General features: G+C 35.6%; 1 protein-coding gene across 1 annotated transcript in view; it reads left to right on the top strand.

The window, feature by feature from the left end:
- The first annotated feature begins 1,142 nt into the window (after window positions 1-1,142).
- LOC113044730 (protein FAM184A-like) overlaps window positions 1,143-17,405 on the top strand; it is a 90,717-nt gene continuing 74,454 nt past the window's right edge. The window contains exons 1-7 of the mRNA XM_026204909.1: window positions 1,143-1,166; window positions 1,295-1,478; window positions 3,470-3,651; window positions 6,895-7,080; window positions 13,583-13,705; window positions 15,066-15,227; window positions 15,781-15,902. Of these exons, the coding sequence (XP_026060694.1) occupies window positions 1,143-1,166; window positions 1,295-1,478; window positions 3,470-3,651; window positions 6,895-7,080; window positions 13,583-13,705; window positions 15,066-15,227; window positions 15,781-15,902 (983 nt within the window). The remainder of the gene's footprint in view (window positions 1,167-1,294; window positions 1,479-3,469; window positions 3,652-6,894; window positions 7,081-13,582; window positions 13,706-15,065; window positions 15,228-15,780; window positions 15,903-17,405) is intronic.

Here is a 17,405-nt window from a genome sequence, read left to right as displayed (position 1 = left end):
ACGGTTCTCGGTTCAGTGTACTGGTGATCCGAAAACCGATGTAACCGGTTCTTGACTTGAGAACGAGACATGCTTTTTTACAATCGCAACTCTAAAGCCCCTTTCACACTGCGTTTCCGGCAGATACACTGGTAAAGTGTTCCGGCAATTGTTCCCGGATCGCTAGATTTTGCACTTTCACACTGCCAGTGATGACCCGGGATATGTGCGTGCTTTCACACACAACCCGTGAAGATCCCGTAACGGCAGGCTGTGACGTGTAATGTACGAGTCAAAAACGTTAGGCACGTTATACTTTCACTGAAGCAAGCGAACGATCTCGGCGTCAGCGCGGAAAGTGAGGAACTAAGTGATCTCTGCTTCATTACAGTTTGCACATATTTTTTCGTTGCGGCGAACGTTGATCTTCCTTCGAAACAGCCGGTAAAAGAGTCGTGCAATAATGTGCATCATCACTTCAACACGGCATTAGATCTGGCTTTTGTTCATACAGCGCTCGTCCCGGGTCGAACCCGGCAATGTTACTAGGTCCCCAACCCGGGATCAATCACAGAATCAATCCCGGGACGTGTTTGCTTTCACACAGAAGGAGACCCGGCAATGTTCCGGCAATATGCCGGGTCCGACGTGCAGTGTGAAAGGGGCTATAGTGACCCAGCAACCATCCTCGACCCCCTATGGGATTTTAAGGGGACCCCATAGCAAATTCAGTGCACAGGGCCCATAATTTATAGACACAGCCCTGCAAACAGCAATAAACTCTGACAACAGTGGCATAAAAAAGATTTTTTTCAGTTCTGAACTAAAATAATGTATTTTTCATGTTGTGCATGTTCCTTCTTCCAAAAAGTCTCTAGATGTAGTATTACAGTGCTGAAATTGTCCTACAAGTAGATTTTCTTTCTCTTCCTGCTATCTTTACTATAAGAAGAACAAAATACATTGAATACATTCATTCAGTGGAAAAGTCGATGATTTGAAAAATTGAACATGAGCTCCACAATGGTGGAAGGAAAAAGTTAGCTAGACAATGAACGATGGAAGCCGAGAGAACTTCTTTTAGAAGGCGACGGAGGAAATTGACAAAGAGAGCAGAGATGAAAGGGAGAAAGAGCTAATGTGTACATGCACAATTAATGAGGATGAATGTGAGAACAGAGGAGACAGTGTGAGAAGAGCAAAAATGGAAAAAGTGACATGAGTGAAAGAGAGAGCCAGCCAAAGCGAGAAACCTCATGATATTTAAATATAGAGAGGCAGCTCTCAGTAATAAACAGAGATTGAGAGCTTTAAGTTGAGTGTTTTGGTCGTTTTGTTGATTGATTTGTGTGTGTATCTGCAGGAACTGCATAAACAGTTGGAGGAGGTGACTAAGGACACGGAGATCGTGGAAATCAGACAGAGGGAGGCCGAGTGTGAGTTGGAGGCATCCAGAGACCGAGTGCAGCAGCAGGCCACAGAGATCCTGCTCAAAGCCAGTGAGATACGCACATGCTTTCCCATCACCTCTGTTCACAGTTAACTGTTCAATCCCACTCCGCTCACTTTCACTGATTCATCCTTCTACACTGCTTTAGGCTACTAATCCATTACCAGCATGCACAGCAGGATTCAGAGTTAAATGCTGAGTGCCTTCAGGTTCCAACTGATCTTCTTTCTTTGAATTGAATTTAAACAGGATACAGAACTGTCATTTAAATAAAAGTATAAAAATATAAATGTAAATAATTTGAAGTTAAATTAAATGAATTTCAGGAAGGTTAATAGTTTGTACACTTTATAGGATAACACACATCTTTATTAGTCATGTTTATTATTATTATTATTATTATTATTATTATTGTCTTATTATATTATAATATAATTATAATTATTATTAAAATAAATGTTTGAAGTGTATGCACAAAACTATTTATGGAGGTTAACATCTGTCATCATCATTATCATCCTCATGATCATCAATATTGCAAATTAATTTTTTTAATAAATGGTTTAAAATAACTGCAACTGTTATTTTAGGTTAAAATCTGTCACTTTACAGACAAGACCTGATTCTGTTTTTTTTTTTTTTTTCTCTCTTTATTTAAATATTCAGGAATTTCAGGATCTAGGTTTAAGATCCTTATTTACTTTCTTAAATATATTTTCCATATTCAAACCTAAACTATTGAAAATAAAATGATATTCAAATATTTTAACTGTTGTTAATAGTTTTTAATAATACATGCATTTTTATTAAGAATGTATTTTTTTAATTGTTGTTGTTGCTGCTGTTATATTTATGTTAATATGAATAATTATTATTAATATTATAAATATTTTTTGACATCCACAGGTTAAAATAATGACTAATTATTATAATAAACTACTTTTTGAGGTTTAAGTATATTACCTTATATTTTCAGCTAAAAAAAAAATATATAAATAAACAATAATAATAACAACAATAATGCAAAAAATTGTGATATTTGAATAAATAAAGAACAAACAAATAAACTATGCCAGTTATTGGCATATTTATTGGGTAAAGGTTAACTGGGTTTAGTCAATGGTGCATCAGATTAGAGACACAGCTCCAGCTGCAAGGCACCATTGCTGTTGACAGAAAAATTTGGGTGGATCAGCTCCTGGTATCCTGGCAACAGCAGCTGTGTGTCCTAGCAGTATTCATCACCCACATTCTGGAGTGTTCCCTGAGGGAGGCAGAGCCCAGCTGGGTCTGTCACACCTAAATGTCAAACACACCTCTGGACTTTTATCTGGGAGAAACAATAGGTGTTTAAGCTCTCCGTGATTGTGTTTATGTGCTTTTTGCACTGCATTAATGAATATAACATGAAGCAGAAGCCGTTATCTGAGTAATTTATCCAGGCTTGAACTCCAGATAAACCATACATTGACCACCAGATCGTATCACTGACAAGTGCATTTCTTTTTAAACGTTTGTAGTGCCACAAAAGTGTAGATATCAGTAACTGTAATGTAATTAACTTTTTTGTAAAATGGTTCAATTTTTAAAAAGGTTGCTCTTTATTAGTATAAAAGACAAGAAATTGCAGAATACACACACACATATATATAATTGGATTTAGAAATGTTAAATAAACTTTTTTATTTTTGAGGTGACAACTGAAATTCCTGAATTAAACATGCAGCATGCATGCATTTACTCTTCTATTCTGTTCAACATACTATTTTGAATAAATAAAATGCAGTCTACAGCATGTACTGTATGGTATGCAGTAAGCGTGCTTTTATTTTATTATTAACATAGCCATAGACAGATCTTCAAGACACATTAAATCTGGTGAAGAGTAGGCAAACCGTTGAGGTTTATTTGCAGTGTTCAGGTTCACAGTATTGGCAGCTGGAAAGGATCTTTGACTCTGTCTGCTCTCTGTGTTAGATGACATTCAAAGCATTGACCCTCCTCTACAGTACTGTCTCTGGCTTTCTCTGTGTCGTCCAGGTCAGATCGGGAGCCTGCAGGCCACCCAGATGACTCATGAGGCGGTCATTCGGGATCTGGAATCAGAAAAGTCTCGTCTGAAGGACAAGGTGTTGCGTCTGGAGGAGGAACGAGGGGCGTTGCAGAAGAAAAGTCAGACGCTGGACGAGAGGCAGAGGCAGCAGATCCTCTCCTTAGAGAAGGTACGGATCAATCCCATTCAGTTTACTGAATATAGATCAGTTTAGGTCCACTGGGAGTGTTTGGACACTTTGTATCACAACCAACTTTTTTTTTGTATTCTTTGGACACTGGTTGTCAGAAATCATGATGCTAGTTGGTTTTATACAGAATAAATGACTCAGATAACTAATGTTAAGAAAGGCTTTAGCAGTTTTTTCTCAGATGGCACTTGGTTTGATATTTTTTATCTAATCAGTGCCATTTTTAGTGTCCAGATATTTTTGAGCAGCCTGATTTGCATTGTACCATATTAAGAACAAGTTTTTTATTCCAGTGTATTTTAATATATATTTATATTATATATTTATATTATTTTTATTTTTATAAAAAAAAATGTTATGGCAAACCTGAATTTTCAGCATTAATACTCACATGATCCTTCAGAAATTATTCTGATACACTAATTTTATTTTTATTATTTATGTTTTTGAATTATTTGAATAATTTCTGGTTGCCAAACATCACAAGCATGATGTCGGTTGGTTTTATACTGTACAAATTGAAGTTAAATAAGCTCTAGCAACATTTTAAAAGTATCACTACATTTTATGATATACTGTATAATATAATGTATTATTCTTACTTGAATTTTTTTTATATTTTATACAAATTCAATAATGTGTTTTGAGGGCACAATTTATTATTGCACCATATAAAAAAATGAAAAGGGCTGTTTTCTATATAATATATTTAAAAATGTCATTTATTCCTGTGCTCAAAGCTGAATTTTCAACATCATTACTCCAGTCTTCAGTGTCACATGATCCTTCAGAAATCAAAAAATTTTTTTTTTTTAAATCTTATTATTATCAGGAAACCATTATACTTATTTTGTATTCTTTGGGAACTTTTTGGTTGCTCTAGCAGCTGTTCGAGCAAATGCCACTTGGTTTGATATTTCATATCTAATGCAATTACATTTTGAAGTGTCCAAATATTTCTTGAGGGCACAATTTGTACTGCACCATAAGATCTTGAAGCCTGGTTAGTTTGTCTAAGAGATGGAGTGAGGAAAAGCAGTTCAAGATTGCAGAAACTGTCTGTATGTAACTTCAACATCAGTCTTCTGCAGAAACCGTTATTTCATGAGTTCCTTTGAGACATCATTAGTTTAAGCTTTAAGCATATACTGTACAATACCACCATCTCTCATGTTAAACACTTGGAGCTTTATCACCTAAATCCAGACCTCTATGTTTAATTCAGAGCGCTCCATCCTCACTGCAGAGAGTCTCTTTGTCTCAGTGTCTCTTTGTGGTCGGCCGGTTTGATTGAAATGCAATTCTTATTTCTCAGTGGTTTCACTCAGTCTGGTAATAAGTTTTCTTGTGCGGAGACAGCATGGCTATTTATTTGACTCAGTATGGCATTTCGTGCTTTTTCACGCTGTTCTAGCAGTTTGGCTTTTTGGCTGTCCTGTCGCATTTAGGTTTTCTTCCATTATTAATACGTTGAAAGCCCCAATAAACAGATTGTGGGAATGTGGGCTTGTTTCTGCACCAGAAATATCCCTCTCAGCAGTTTTACTAGTAGCCTTTGGGAAACATTTTAAAAGCTGTGGTGCAGTCCGTCATGTGACACATTGCGAAGGCATTCCCCTTCTTTCTTCCTAATAGCTTCCTGTCAGTCTCCTGTTTTGACCAATGAAGAAGGAAAAAGCTCAAGATATTGATAAGAGAATTTAAGCTGAATTTTTTATTTACAGCTTCAGAAAAGGGAACAGAGAGTAATCCATGCACATGTACACACACTATTGCTCTAAATAAATAAATAAATATAACTGTACTGTATAAAATATTCCTAATTTTGTTTCTCTATGTTTCTATTTCCATGAGTACCATTTGCTGGAGTATCAAAAACTACAGTGCTCTGAGTTAACTACTGTACTATAGGAACGGATGATGTGTCCAATAAAATAATAATTAATTTTTTATTTTTTACATTTTATTTAACTTTAAAATTTTGGCATGGCAAAAATAAACTCAAAACATCTCTCAATACTCAAAAAATATTTTGTCTTATTTTAAGATTTATGTATTTGTATTGCATTGAATTTAAATAGAATTTTCATCCATTTAGATTAAACCCGTCAGAAGGGGCTCAGCTAAAACCAGCCTAAATTCCATAAAACCAACTTTAAAAAATGTAGTATAATATATATAAAGTGCTATAGAATTATTGGTCCTCTCATGTGAGTGGATTTCAGGATAATTCCCATTTGAAAAGGTCTCATCAAGCTTTCTCTCGGTTTCGTTCTGTCGCCCACATCACAGTTTGTTAGCAGCACAGCCTTGAGTTAGCTGTTACTATGACAACACTCACCAAATAGAGCGGGACAGCATTTTGGAGAGATTCACTCCGCGGGTCCTATAATGGGAAGTTTATTTAACAGTGTCAGTGTGTGCTTTCAGCTTTCACTGACTGTTATACTTTTAGATTGGATTCATAACATTTCTGAACAAGAGACCGTGTCCCTTACTGATGCCTGTTTATGCTCTTTTCACAAACCATACTCAGACATACTTTCGCTTTGCGTCATTGCTATCTATGTGAAATTGAAAAGGCCTTCATAATACTGGTCTACACTATTATTATTTTTTTATAACATGCAATGAAAAGTATTTATCTAAAGGATTTTAAATGAGATATCAATTCCCCATTAAAACGTATCAACATTAATGATAATAAAAGTTTTTGAACAGCGAATCAGCATATTAGGATGATTTCTGAAGGATCATGTGACACTGAAGACTGGAGTAATGATGCTGAATTCAGCTTTGCATCACAGGAATAAATTACTTTTTAAAATATATTAAAACTGAACATGGGTAAGTTTAAATTGCATTAATATTTCATGATATTAATTTTTTTGTGGTTCAAACAAATATAGCATTGATGAGCATAAGAGACATTTTTCAAAAATATTTAAAAAACCTTACTAACTCCGATTTTTGGAGCGATTGTGTAAATAGTCATGTATGTATAGTAAATGGCATGTTTAATATGGAAATAATAATCAAAAACTGTATCTAGATTTCAGAAATAATAAATGAATACAAATGCATCAGATGGGTAATAATGAAATTTACATGTTTAGAGTTTTTTTTATACACTATATAAGTAAATATATATTTAAAACAGTTATATAAGCATCAAACCATCTTTTAAATATATTTGTCTTTGATTTTTTTCCCTGTCAACAGTCACTTCGAGAGGAAAAGCAGATCTATGAGAAGGAGCTCATGAACTTGCGTGCCAAATATGAGGAGGAAACTGCTCACTTTAAGGATGCCCACAGCCGGGCGCTGGACGAGATCTCGAGGAAGCACCGGGCCGCTCTAGAAAACACCCAGAGCGTCTCTGAGAAAGAGAGGAACCGACTCCTGTCTGTGAGTGAACTCTGTCACAACACCCACTGACTGTCAGCCTGGGACAACATAGAACGTTCTGAAGACTCCCAGAGCTGTGCTGTTGAGATATCAGCATGACTGCGCCTTACTCTCGCTGTCTGGTGTCAGTCATGGTGTCACCTTGAGAGTGCAAGGGAAAAATCAGAGAGAATAATTGTTACAGGTTCAGGGTTGGAGGACATTTATTTGTATTATAAGAATCTTTCTGTTGAGATGATAATTAGGTACTGACATAATGAAAGTAGAAACTAAATATTGTTGCTGTAGGTGCTATGATGCAAAGGGGTATATTTTATAAACTATTTCTTCATTCACTCATTCTGGTGTTGTTAATTGTTGACTTAAACTTTTAAAATTGTTTTTAGAAATTGAAATAAAGTTGAAATAAAATAAAATATGAATATTAAATGAAAACCCCAAACTTATTATTATTATTATTTTATTTTTATTTTTATTTATTTTTTTAGAAAATTAGAAATGTTGACTTGGTAGTGAACTGTAAAAAAAATTAAAATAAATAAATATAAATTTAAGTTACTAAATTCCCAATAAAAATTAAACATAGTAAAATAATGAATAATAAATTAATAATAATAATAATAATAATAACAACAACAACAACAACAATAATGAATTAAAGCTAAATATAAATAGTTATTCAAAAAATGCCAAAAGCACATGACAAAATTACTAAAACTTAAACTAAAATACATTTGAAAGCTGAAAATTTAGTAATTCTAATAAAGCTCATTCTAAAATATTAATAAATACTATAATATGATATGATTGAATACTAAACTAGCACTAGCTAGAGTAGATTAAACTTTTAGATTCATTCATTTATTTATTCATTTAATTTCAGTTTAATTAAAACCATTACAAAATGTTTTTGTTAATTGAAATAAAGATTAAATAAAATATAAATATTAGATGCAAATATATATATATATATATATATATATAAAAATGTTGAAGTTAAAGTTAACAAATTACTAAAGCTAAGATTAAAAAGAAACCACAACAATAAAGGATTATTCAAAATATTAATAAATATGGAAATATTACAAAAATAAAATAGAATTGGGTAAACTGTTTTACACTTTCAGATTTATTTATTTAATCCATGTTTTTTTCTTTGATTTCGTAAACACATTAATTTCTAGCAAAAAATTTGAAATATCAAAATATTAAATGCTAGTTTAATTGGAAATCAACAACAAAGTGAAAGGAAGTGCATATCCCTACCTTTTATATATTTCACTATCCTATCCATGCAGGTCCTCTTTGTACATCTCAAATGTCAACTGCACCACTAGCCTCACATATCTTACACTTAAACAAATAACTACTAAGTTGATCAAAAGTTTTTTTTTTTTTTTTTTCACCCTTTTGTCATGTCTTACCTTGCCTGCTGCACCAAGTGGACCAGAACTGCCAGTTCAAACTAAAAAAAAAAACAGGTGCATGATGCCTCTGAAAGCACTAGTTTACTAAAGAACTAGAGAATGAAAGTCACATGTGACAGATTCTCCAATGCAATCAGGCAATAACACACTTTGGATTTTAATCATAACCATGTGTATGTGTGAAAGAAAAAAAAACGCTAAACCTACAGACAGTGAAAAATGAGAAGCGCAGGTGCCTCAGCTCCAGGAGGTTTGTTAGAAAGGAAGAATGTGGTGTGCATCCCGTCCTCGCTTCTTTTAGGCACAACAGTGCAAATCCACCTCCATCCTGCTCAAAGGTGTCCCAGACAGGACACACTCGATCTTTACTGATTTAAAAATAAAAGTCATATCTGTTATTTCCTTCATCAGTGGAGACAGGCTGGTGAATGGCAGACGTCGTGACTAAACAGTCTGTTTTGGTTCCGCTAGCTGATAGCATATGAAATAAAAGCATACAAATCTGCACGGGATTGACTCAGTCGGAGCGCAATCTGTCACCCTCCCCCAAAATAGGCAGCTGCCAGCAGGCCGGCACATCCACATCCAAACGCTTCACAACTTCATCTTTTTGTAATTCTAAATCATGCACACACAGGTCGTTAGCTGAACGTTGGACCAACAGAGCATCGGTGGGTTATTTCTCTGCCCGCAGTTATGGTGTTCCCGGGGTGTTGGTCTGAGGTCTGGAGTATACCTGGAGAGAGACATGCAGAAAGAGTGAATTACAAATGTAATAAATCTAGCTAATATAAATGCGGTTTTGTCCAAATTCTAATTGGAACCTATGTAGGAAGCATCAGTTCTGTTTAGATTGTACTTTTTCCATCCTATTCCTAATGTTTTGCCATATGAAAAATCACATAATTTTTCAGTGTTTAATGTTAACTGTCACCCGTCCCCTCTGTGGGACGCCTACATTTACTTCACTATATTACAATTAAATCTAATCTAATCATGACAAACTATATATCGTTGGAAAGATCTAAGACTCCCAAATATATATTTCACTAATATTTTTTATTAAATATTTTGTAGGAAAAGTAATCGATTAATTTATGACAAGAGTGCACCCTCAAAAATCTAAATTATAACAGGAGTTTTGACCTTTGTTTAAAAAGAAAGACTTCTTCATTGCCTTTTTCTCTATCACATTTAAGAAATCATCTGAAATGATATATCGACTGAAAACTTAAAATCTCAAAATTCATCCTTGAAAACCCATTTTAAAATCAGACATTGCATTACCATGTAAATGGTACATCAATATCATGTTACAAAATATTTTCATTCATGAATTATAAAAATTTAAGTTTGGATCGCGCACTACAAAGTCAATATTCAAAAATGTGAGTGACCGTTAAGGAATTAAGTATTTATGAATCTTAGCAGTTTGGGGGGGTTCATTTATAATTTAAATAATTATCATTTCCAAGTATTATTTCCTTTGTACAGAAAAGATTTAATGAAAAAAAAACATTAATTAATTACTTAAACACTAATGCTCAAAAGCCTGGGGGCAGTCAGATCTATTTGATTTTATTTTTTTAAATCTTATGAGCTTACCAAGGCTGCATTTATTTTATAAAAAATACAGTAAAACTAATAGTATAATATAAGATTAATATAAGAGACAAATCTACTTCATATGCTGATAAAGGTGTATAGCTTAATGTTTTAATTTACTCCTGTAATAGTTCTCTTGTGGCCCGATCATAAGCTAGTGGAAATAATAATACGAATGTAACAGGTAATTTTATTTATTTACTTGTTTGTGACTGACGCCGGCAACTAACTGCACCCGTTTGCTTGGTCACACACCAAACGACTTTGAACATCGACTGAAAACACTGACTGAGCGGATTTTGTATTTGTATTATAAACTGGGGGGGGGGGGGCCTTTCATTAGAGTGGGTCAGACCCATCCACTGCCTACACCCCCATGTAACTATTTACAGATTTGGCAAGTGTACAATGCCTTGTTTTAAAATCTTTTAAGATTTTAAAAGTCATGTTTTCCATTATTAACAATCTGAGCAGTGAGTTTCCACTTCCTCTCCATGCTTACAGAGATTAAACGTTCCCAAAACCGGCCTGCTCCACCATTATCACCTGCTGTCGAGCCCGTGCGACCCTTCAGCAAACCTTTGTAATCACATTGCAGCGTGGCCGTTTTGGGCTTATCGCACTGCCACCGTAGCGCCTGCCACTCTCAGAAATGGAAATGCAGTTTGAAAAATTGAGGTGTGATGAATAATCAATGAGAGTGGCCTCTGTTAGAGTGTGCCGCTGACTCACTGCCTTGTACAGAAGCAGCGTGACGACTGCGCTGACGTCCTATTTTAGATGAAGCCTTGGGCCCTTCCACTCTCTCTTTCTTTATCTTTCTTTTCCAGAGCGCATTGGGTTTCTACTGTGTGTCCAAAGTGGGTTTGGTGACTCACTCCTCTGATGACAGACCCTAGAGCATTAGAGGGATCTTTATTTTGGGAACCTCCACAGAGTAGAGCCACGGTACACTCTTAAAAATAAAGGTGCTTCACACAACCTTTTTGTCCAAATGGTTCCATAAAGAACATTTAACATGCTATAAAAGAGAGATTTGACTGAATGGTTCATTTTGGAACCAAAAATGGTTCTTCTATAGCATCACTTGAAGAACCTTTTGAAGCACCTTTATTTTTTAGAGTGTTAAGCGAGCATATATTTTATATTTTCAGGGAGGAATTTTATTTTATTTGACATGGATCCATTTTCACCGTCATAACGCATGTCTTGTGTCACCGGGGCACAAATGAGACACTCAAGAGGTGCAATTTGCATATTTGTGTGGCTTCAATTAGGGATGGAGTGAATTATGCACACATACCGGCTAAACTGAGCTCACGGCCCATTTATTCATCTGTGCTAAACATCAATCTTTTAAGCAGGCTTACTTAAGGCATCTTTCTCCTCAAGGCCCATGCTCCTTTAGGTTCCTTTAGGTGGAGTGTGTGTGAATATGTGATGTAGATTGGATTCGATGTGGACCTCACTTTAATGGGACCCCCTGCTCTTATAGGATAAGAGGAAGAGATGATCTCATCTCTTCCATCTTTAATTAATCATCATCTATCGCTCTTCACTTTTGTGTTACCAATTTGGATCATTCTTGCTGTTGTTTTAAGACATTTCTTATCATGCAAAGATGATATCTATTTGTCTATCTATCTATCTGTTTTCACCACTGAGAATGATTATAAATATTTGAACTGCAATGCATATTTATTTCATGCCTCTGATTTATGGAAAGAAAGACATAAGAAAAATACATTTAAAGAGGGGGGTGAAATGCTCGTTTTCACTCAATATCCTGTTAATCTTGAGTACCTATAGAGTAGTAATGCATCCTTCATAACTCCAAAAAGTCTTTAGTTTTATTATATTCATAAGAGAAAGATAGTCTGTACCGATTTTTCCCGGAAAAACCCGAGCACCTGGAGGCGTGACGTGTGGGCGGAGCTAAAGAATCACGAGCGCGATTAGGCTTTTGCGTTGAGAGCATGTGGAAGCTGTGACTGACAGCTGTGAAGGCTGAAACTGAACGAGAGCAGCAGCAGCAACGACTCGCTCCGAGCGGGGCTCGAACCCGGGTCTCCGATGGGAGGTGGACGCACTAACAAGGAGGCAGAGATATTTGAAGCAGTTTTACTCACCGCTTGTGGTTCCAAAACACAATCGTGACCCTTTTTCGTTTGGGATTGCATCATCCTTAAGAAATAAAAGATACGCAAATCCGTCGCCAAACTGGGCCTTGTTTGTAAAACAAGCATTTTAGAAATGCAGGGAACAAACAAAAACACTTGCACAACTCCGTTGATGCTCTGTAAAAATAAACTCCATCCACTGGTCCCTTAATGCTGTTTCTCTTTTTGTAATCTGTGCAGGGTTGTCTTGCCCTGGCAACCAAAAACACACTCCTTTTGTGACATTTCGCGATGCTCTCGCGCTGATCAGTGAAGTCTGTTGTGCTCTCAGTGCTCTGCTATACGGGAGCGCGCGCTCTTCCGGCAGAAGTGCCTCAGGACCCATATAAGGAAATTCCACTCCATTTAACGTCACACAGAGCCATACTCGAAAAAAACTTTCCGAAACTTGTGACAAACCGGAAGGAGTATTTTTGGAACAGAAATACTCCTTCAAATGTACAACTTAATTTTTGAAACTTTGTCCATGTTTAGCATGGGAATCCAACTCTTTAACAGTGTAAAAAACTCACCCCCCCTTTAATAACAGCTGAAACATTGTGAGTTAATGTGTGATATTCTAAATTTAGTCTGAAGAACTAAGATTAAATTATAAATTTAAACAGTATTTCTTACAGAATCTTAATTATTCGTTATAACAAGATATATAACCAGAATATTGGTAATACAAAATTATTACTACCTTGGAAGTGCTATGATAAGACAGATTGTATCCTCGTATGTGGAGGACAGGAAACTGCATTTCATTCTGTAAATGTCACAGGATGGCTATGATTAGTTTCTTATTATAATATTCCAGGAGAGCCCAGTAAAGCTCAAGAATCAAATGATGAATAATATATAGCTATTAATTTCTTCCCATGCCTTGTTTTGGCATTGCAATCTTATTTCTTCCTGCTTCCTGAGACAGATTTTAAGTGGATTTTCCAAGGCACTACCCTGACATGTTTGAAATTAAGTTCCCAGACAGTGATGCCTTCAAAATGCCACAGCCTAAAAAAAGATTTCTATCACGATTAAAGGAATAGTTCATCCAGTAATGAAACTTCTGTCGTTATTTATTCTCCCTCGTGTTTTTTCAAAGCCATGGGTTTCTTTCCTCTATGGATTTGGCTCAGCTTGAGGATAAGTAGTAAATGATAGGATTTTCACTTTTTGGTGAACGGTAACATTAACAACACAAACCCTACACACGGTTGTATAATTTCCACAAACATACATTTGTAAAATTGTTTCTCATAGTTAGAAGCTGTCGTCATTTGTAATCAATATCTTCTGTTGGACTCATAGGAAATGGAGGAACAGTTTGAGAAGGAACGTAGCTCTCTAGAGGAACAGAAGAGTCTTTTACGAGAGGAACTGGACAGTCTGCGAGAGGAGCTCGCAGCCAAACTCAACATGGCCAACAGTGAGGTACAAACCTTTTTTGTCTCTCTGAAAATGATTTAGCGGGTAGAAAGGAAGACACAGAAGCAAAGGGAGGAGTGATTAATTTCAGTGGCATATGTTTATCATCTCATTAGTCTCAATGTGTTTTAATGGGCTTCTGGAACACGACTCTGGCTGAGTCCCATGTACCTTAGCCACGGCTGCAAATGGGCCAAGGAGACCCCTGAAGTGAAGCAGCATCACTGATTATTACCCTATCATTCAGTTTAGCAAGGTTTCATTCACTTTTTGAGTCATGCTTAAAGTGCACGTCACAATTTGCTAAATGGAAATGACGCTCTGAAATTGTTGGAAAATCCAATGGTAATTGGCTGATTGATCGTCATGCATGTTCCAAAAACCAGTCCAGTTGGTAGCTGGTTTGTTGCTTGTCAAAGATAACGATTAACTTGGACCATCTAGAAACCAACTATATACCTAGGGTACATATTTAGCCATGCACTTAAAGTCTGTTCCACAATAGCTTAGTGTCATTAAAAAGCCATATATCACTATATTTGCAGATTTTATGAACATTCTTTATTGGAATGAACTTTGAGCGTTTGAGAGACCGAATCATGAAATCTCAGTCATATAAGATGTTATATTTAGGTTAGGATGCTGCCTTTTGAAGATATTCTGCTGATTTGCTGGATATTTCCCAACTGGCCTAGGCTGATCTTCGGCTGTTTTAAGGCCCGTTCACACCAAGAACGATAACTATAAAGATAACTATAAAGATAACGATATTAGAGTCCACACCAGTGAACTATATTGTCTGTTTATTCTAAGCGGATGCGCGTCTGCTGCTTTAAATTCTCAAGCTCATTACAGCAGATTGATTCTGATTGGTTGGCAATGTTTTTATCGTTCATCAGAAAAAAACAATCGTTCTGAAAATGATTCCAACGATATTGTTTCTCTGTGCCTTTATCGTTATAGTTGTAGTGTGGACTCTGCTATTCTTTAATATTGAGAACGATTTTTAGAACCTTATCTTTATCGTTATCTTTATAATTATCGCGCATGGTGTGAACGGGCCTTTAGTTTGCCGATCAGCTAAAAAGTACCCCAAACCCCTCGAAAACCATTTTATTTATCACTGTAAGAGTGCTAAAGTGTTTGATTAAATGTATTGTTGTTAGTAATTAATTATTTACATATTTATTAATTATATAAGTAATGTTATACTTGTTTACTTGTTAATTGTAGTTTTAATTACAATACTGAAAATATTTTATTTTATTTTGTAATAAAGTTGAGTGCCTTATTCTTCCAGTGTCCTGTAACTCAACACAGAGAACAAGCATCTGCTCAGAAGTGAGTAACTTCTTCTGTTCCTCAGGTGAGTCGACTCCAGGAGCTGGTGAAGCAGGGAGAGCAGGGACTCAGTTCTGCTGAGGGACACATCTCCAATCTGAAAGATGCCCAGAAGAAGCTTCTAGAAGAGCTGGACGCCACGCGAGCAAGACTCCGAGAGACTAGCAACCTCCTAACAGCCCTTCAGGTGTATTACCAAAAGCAATTACTCCAAAAAAATAATGAGAATGAGACTTCATACTTCAAAGTCACATAACTCAGCTGCTCCTGCCAGATATTTTTATCATTAAAGTTGATGAGGGTGATTTTTTTTTAATATACTGCATTTGCCCTCAGATTCCATGAATAGCTCCTAAACACACCTGCTATGAGTTCATCATTATGAAACGAGTAATAGCTGCTCTGTTGAATTACACCCACCTGCAGTTTTGGCCCCTATGTGGCAAAGACACTTCATTAGAGAGAGCTCTTCACCGTTCCTCTTCCTTTGTCCTTGACCTGAAGCACAGTTTCTCAGAGTGACCATGCATAGTGAATCAGACCTGTGTGTGCATGAGAGAAGAAATGAGTGAGTGAGTGGAGATATGAAAATGCATTTCCATCTCCTGACCCCTGTTTGATTGATAGCTGTGAAGAAGAGCCCTCCCTCTCATCCTGAGTGCCGCGTTAGACCTCACAATTACAGGTCATGTGTTTAATGGCTCATCAGAGTTAATGTTCGCTCTTGTTCTTGTCCTCAGGGAGAGATGGAGTCTCAGAAACAACAGCACGATGCCAAACTCATCGCTACCAAAGAGGATGAGAAGCTCAAGATGGATAAGATGGCCCTGGAGCTCGAGCTGAAGTGGACCGAGACACTCCGGTAAGAGCACATGCTTTTGGGTTACACAAGGGAAGTCTCTTGTAAATATGCTTTCAGAGAGTTTTACTCACCAACGTTATATCAATCCTCTAAGCACCAAAGTCGCAAAATTGCTACAAGACATAATATTTCATGGAATAGACTGTAGTTCCTAATGTGGTGTAATATCTCAATTGCATTCTAAATAACTGTATAATATAAAATAATAGTAATAATAATAATAATAATGCCAATCAAACATTAAATAATATTTATATATACATATATAAAATATTATTATTATTATTATTATTATTATTTTATTATTATTATTTAAAGCTGCCTTTGTTTTATTATTGTTATATTGTTGTATTATTTAAAGCTTCACCCTTCATCTTCATAATTAATTAATTAATTTTTAATGATTATGTTTAAGCATTAATGCAAGATCCAACAATTGTGCAAAATATATAATTAAAGAAAAAGGCAATTTTTATTATTTATTTGTTTGTTTATTATTTATTAACGTTTTGTTTTATGGGTTAAGTATTAGTGAAAGTTACAACAGTTGTACAGAAAGCAAATAAAAATGTTACTTGAATATTTGAACGTTACAAGAATAATATATTGCTAGAATAATATTTATTTTTCAGTTTATTTGTCAGTGATGTTGTCAGTGTTAAAACTTGTACACAAAAACTTGTGGAAAAGTATTTCAGAGTAACAAGAGAAATTTAGAAACATTCTTATAGAATATTCTGGCCAAACTTTTCCATGACATGAGGGAGGCTAAACAATGACAGTTTTTTTTTCCACTTTAGTGGTTTGTCAACAAGCAAGGCACTTCATGCTCTCTCCTTCTTTGCCAAGCTATGTGATGACTTATAAACCCTATAAAGTTCCCAACAGCTGTAAGTGTTTTGGCACTGCCTCACAAAGCCCTGCCTGCCGAATTCATTAGCAATGCTTACAACCAGTGTTTAATATCACGGGTCTTCAAATAAGACAAATAGATCATTAGTACAAGCTTGGGCATGTATGTAACTAAAACAAAGGCCATTAATGGGATAGTTCAACAAGAAAATGAAAAATCTGTCATCTGTTACTCACCCTTAAGTTGTTCCAAACCTCAATTTCTTTCTTGTGCTAAACACAGAAGGAGTTATTTTAAAGAATGTGGGTAAGAAAACAGTTTCTGTATTTTTTTCTTTATGGAAATCAATGGCTATCAGATACCCCAAATCTTCTAAATATGTTGAGCAGAAGAAAGAAATGTATACACACTTGGAACAACTTGAGGGTGAGTAAGTTGTTTTGATTTTATTATTTTTTTTAGGGTGAACTATCACTTCAAGGACATTTTGGCTGCTTTATCGTTTTGCAAAGTTACCAATTTGCCACTAAAACGTCCCCTGAAAAATGATAAAAACGAGCTAACTCGGAAGGTTGAGGTTGAATGGACCCTGAGCAGACACTCGACATGCTTTAATGAGAAATCAACTAGACATTTATTGGATTTCATCC

The sequence above is a fragment of the Carassius auratus genome, chromosome 26 (assembly GCF_003368295.1).
Source record: "Carassius auratus strain Wakin chromosome 26, ASM336829v1, whole genome shotgun sequence".
Taxonomy (NCBI): domain Eukaryota; kingdom Metazoa; phylum Chordata; class Actinopteri; order Cypriniformes; family Cyprinidae; genus Carassius; species Carassius auratus.
Note: the sequence above shows the minus strand (reverse complement) of the source record. Positions and strands in the feature narration are given on the sequence as shown.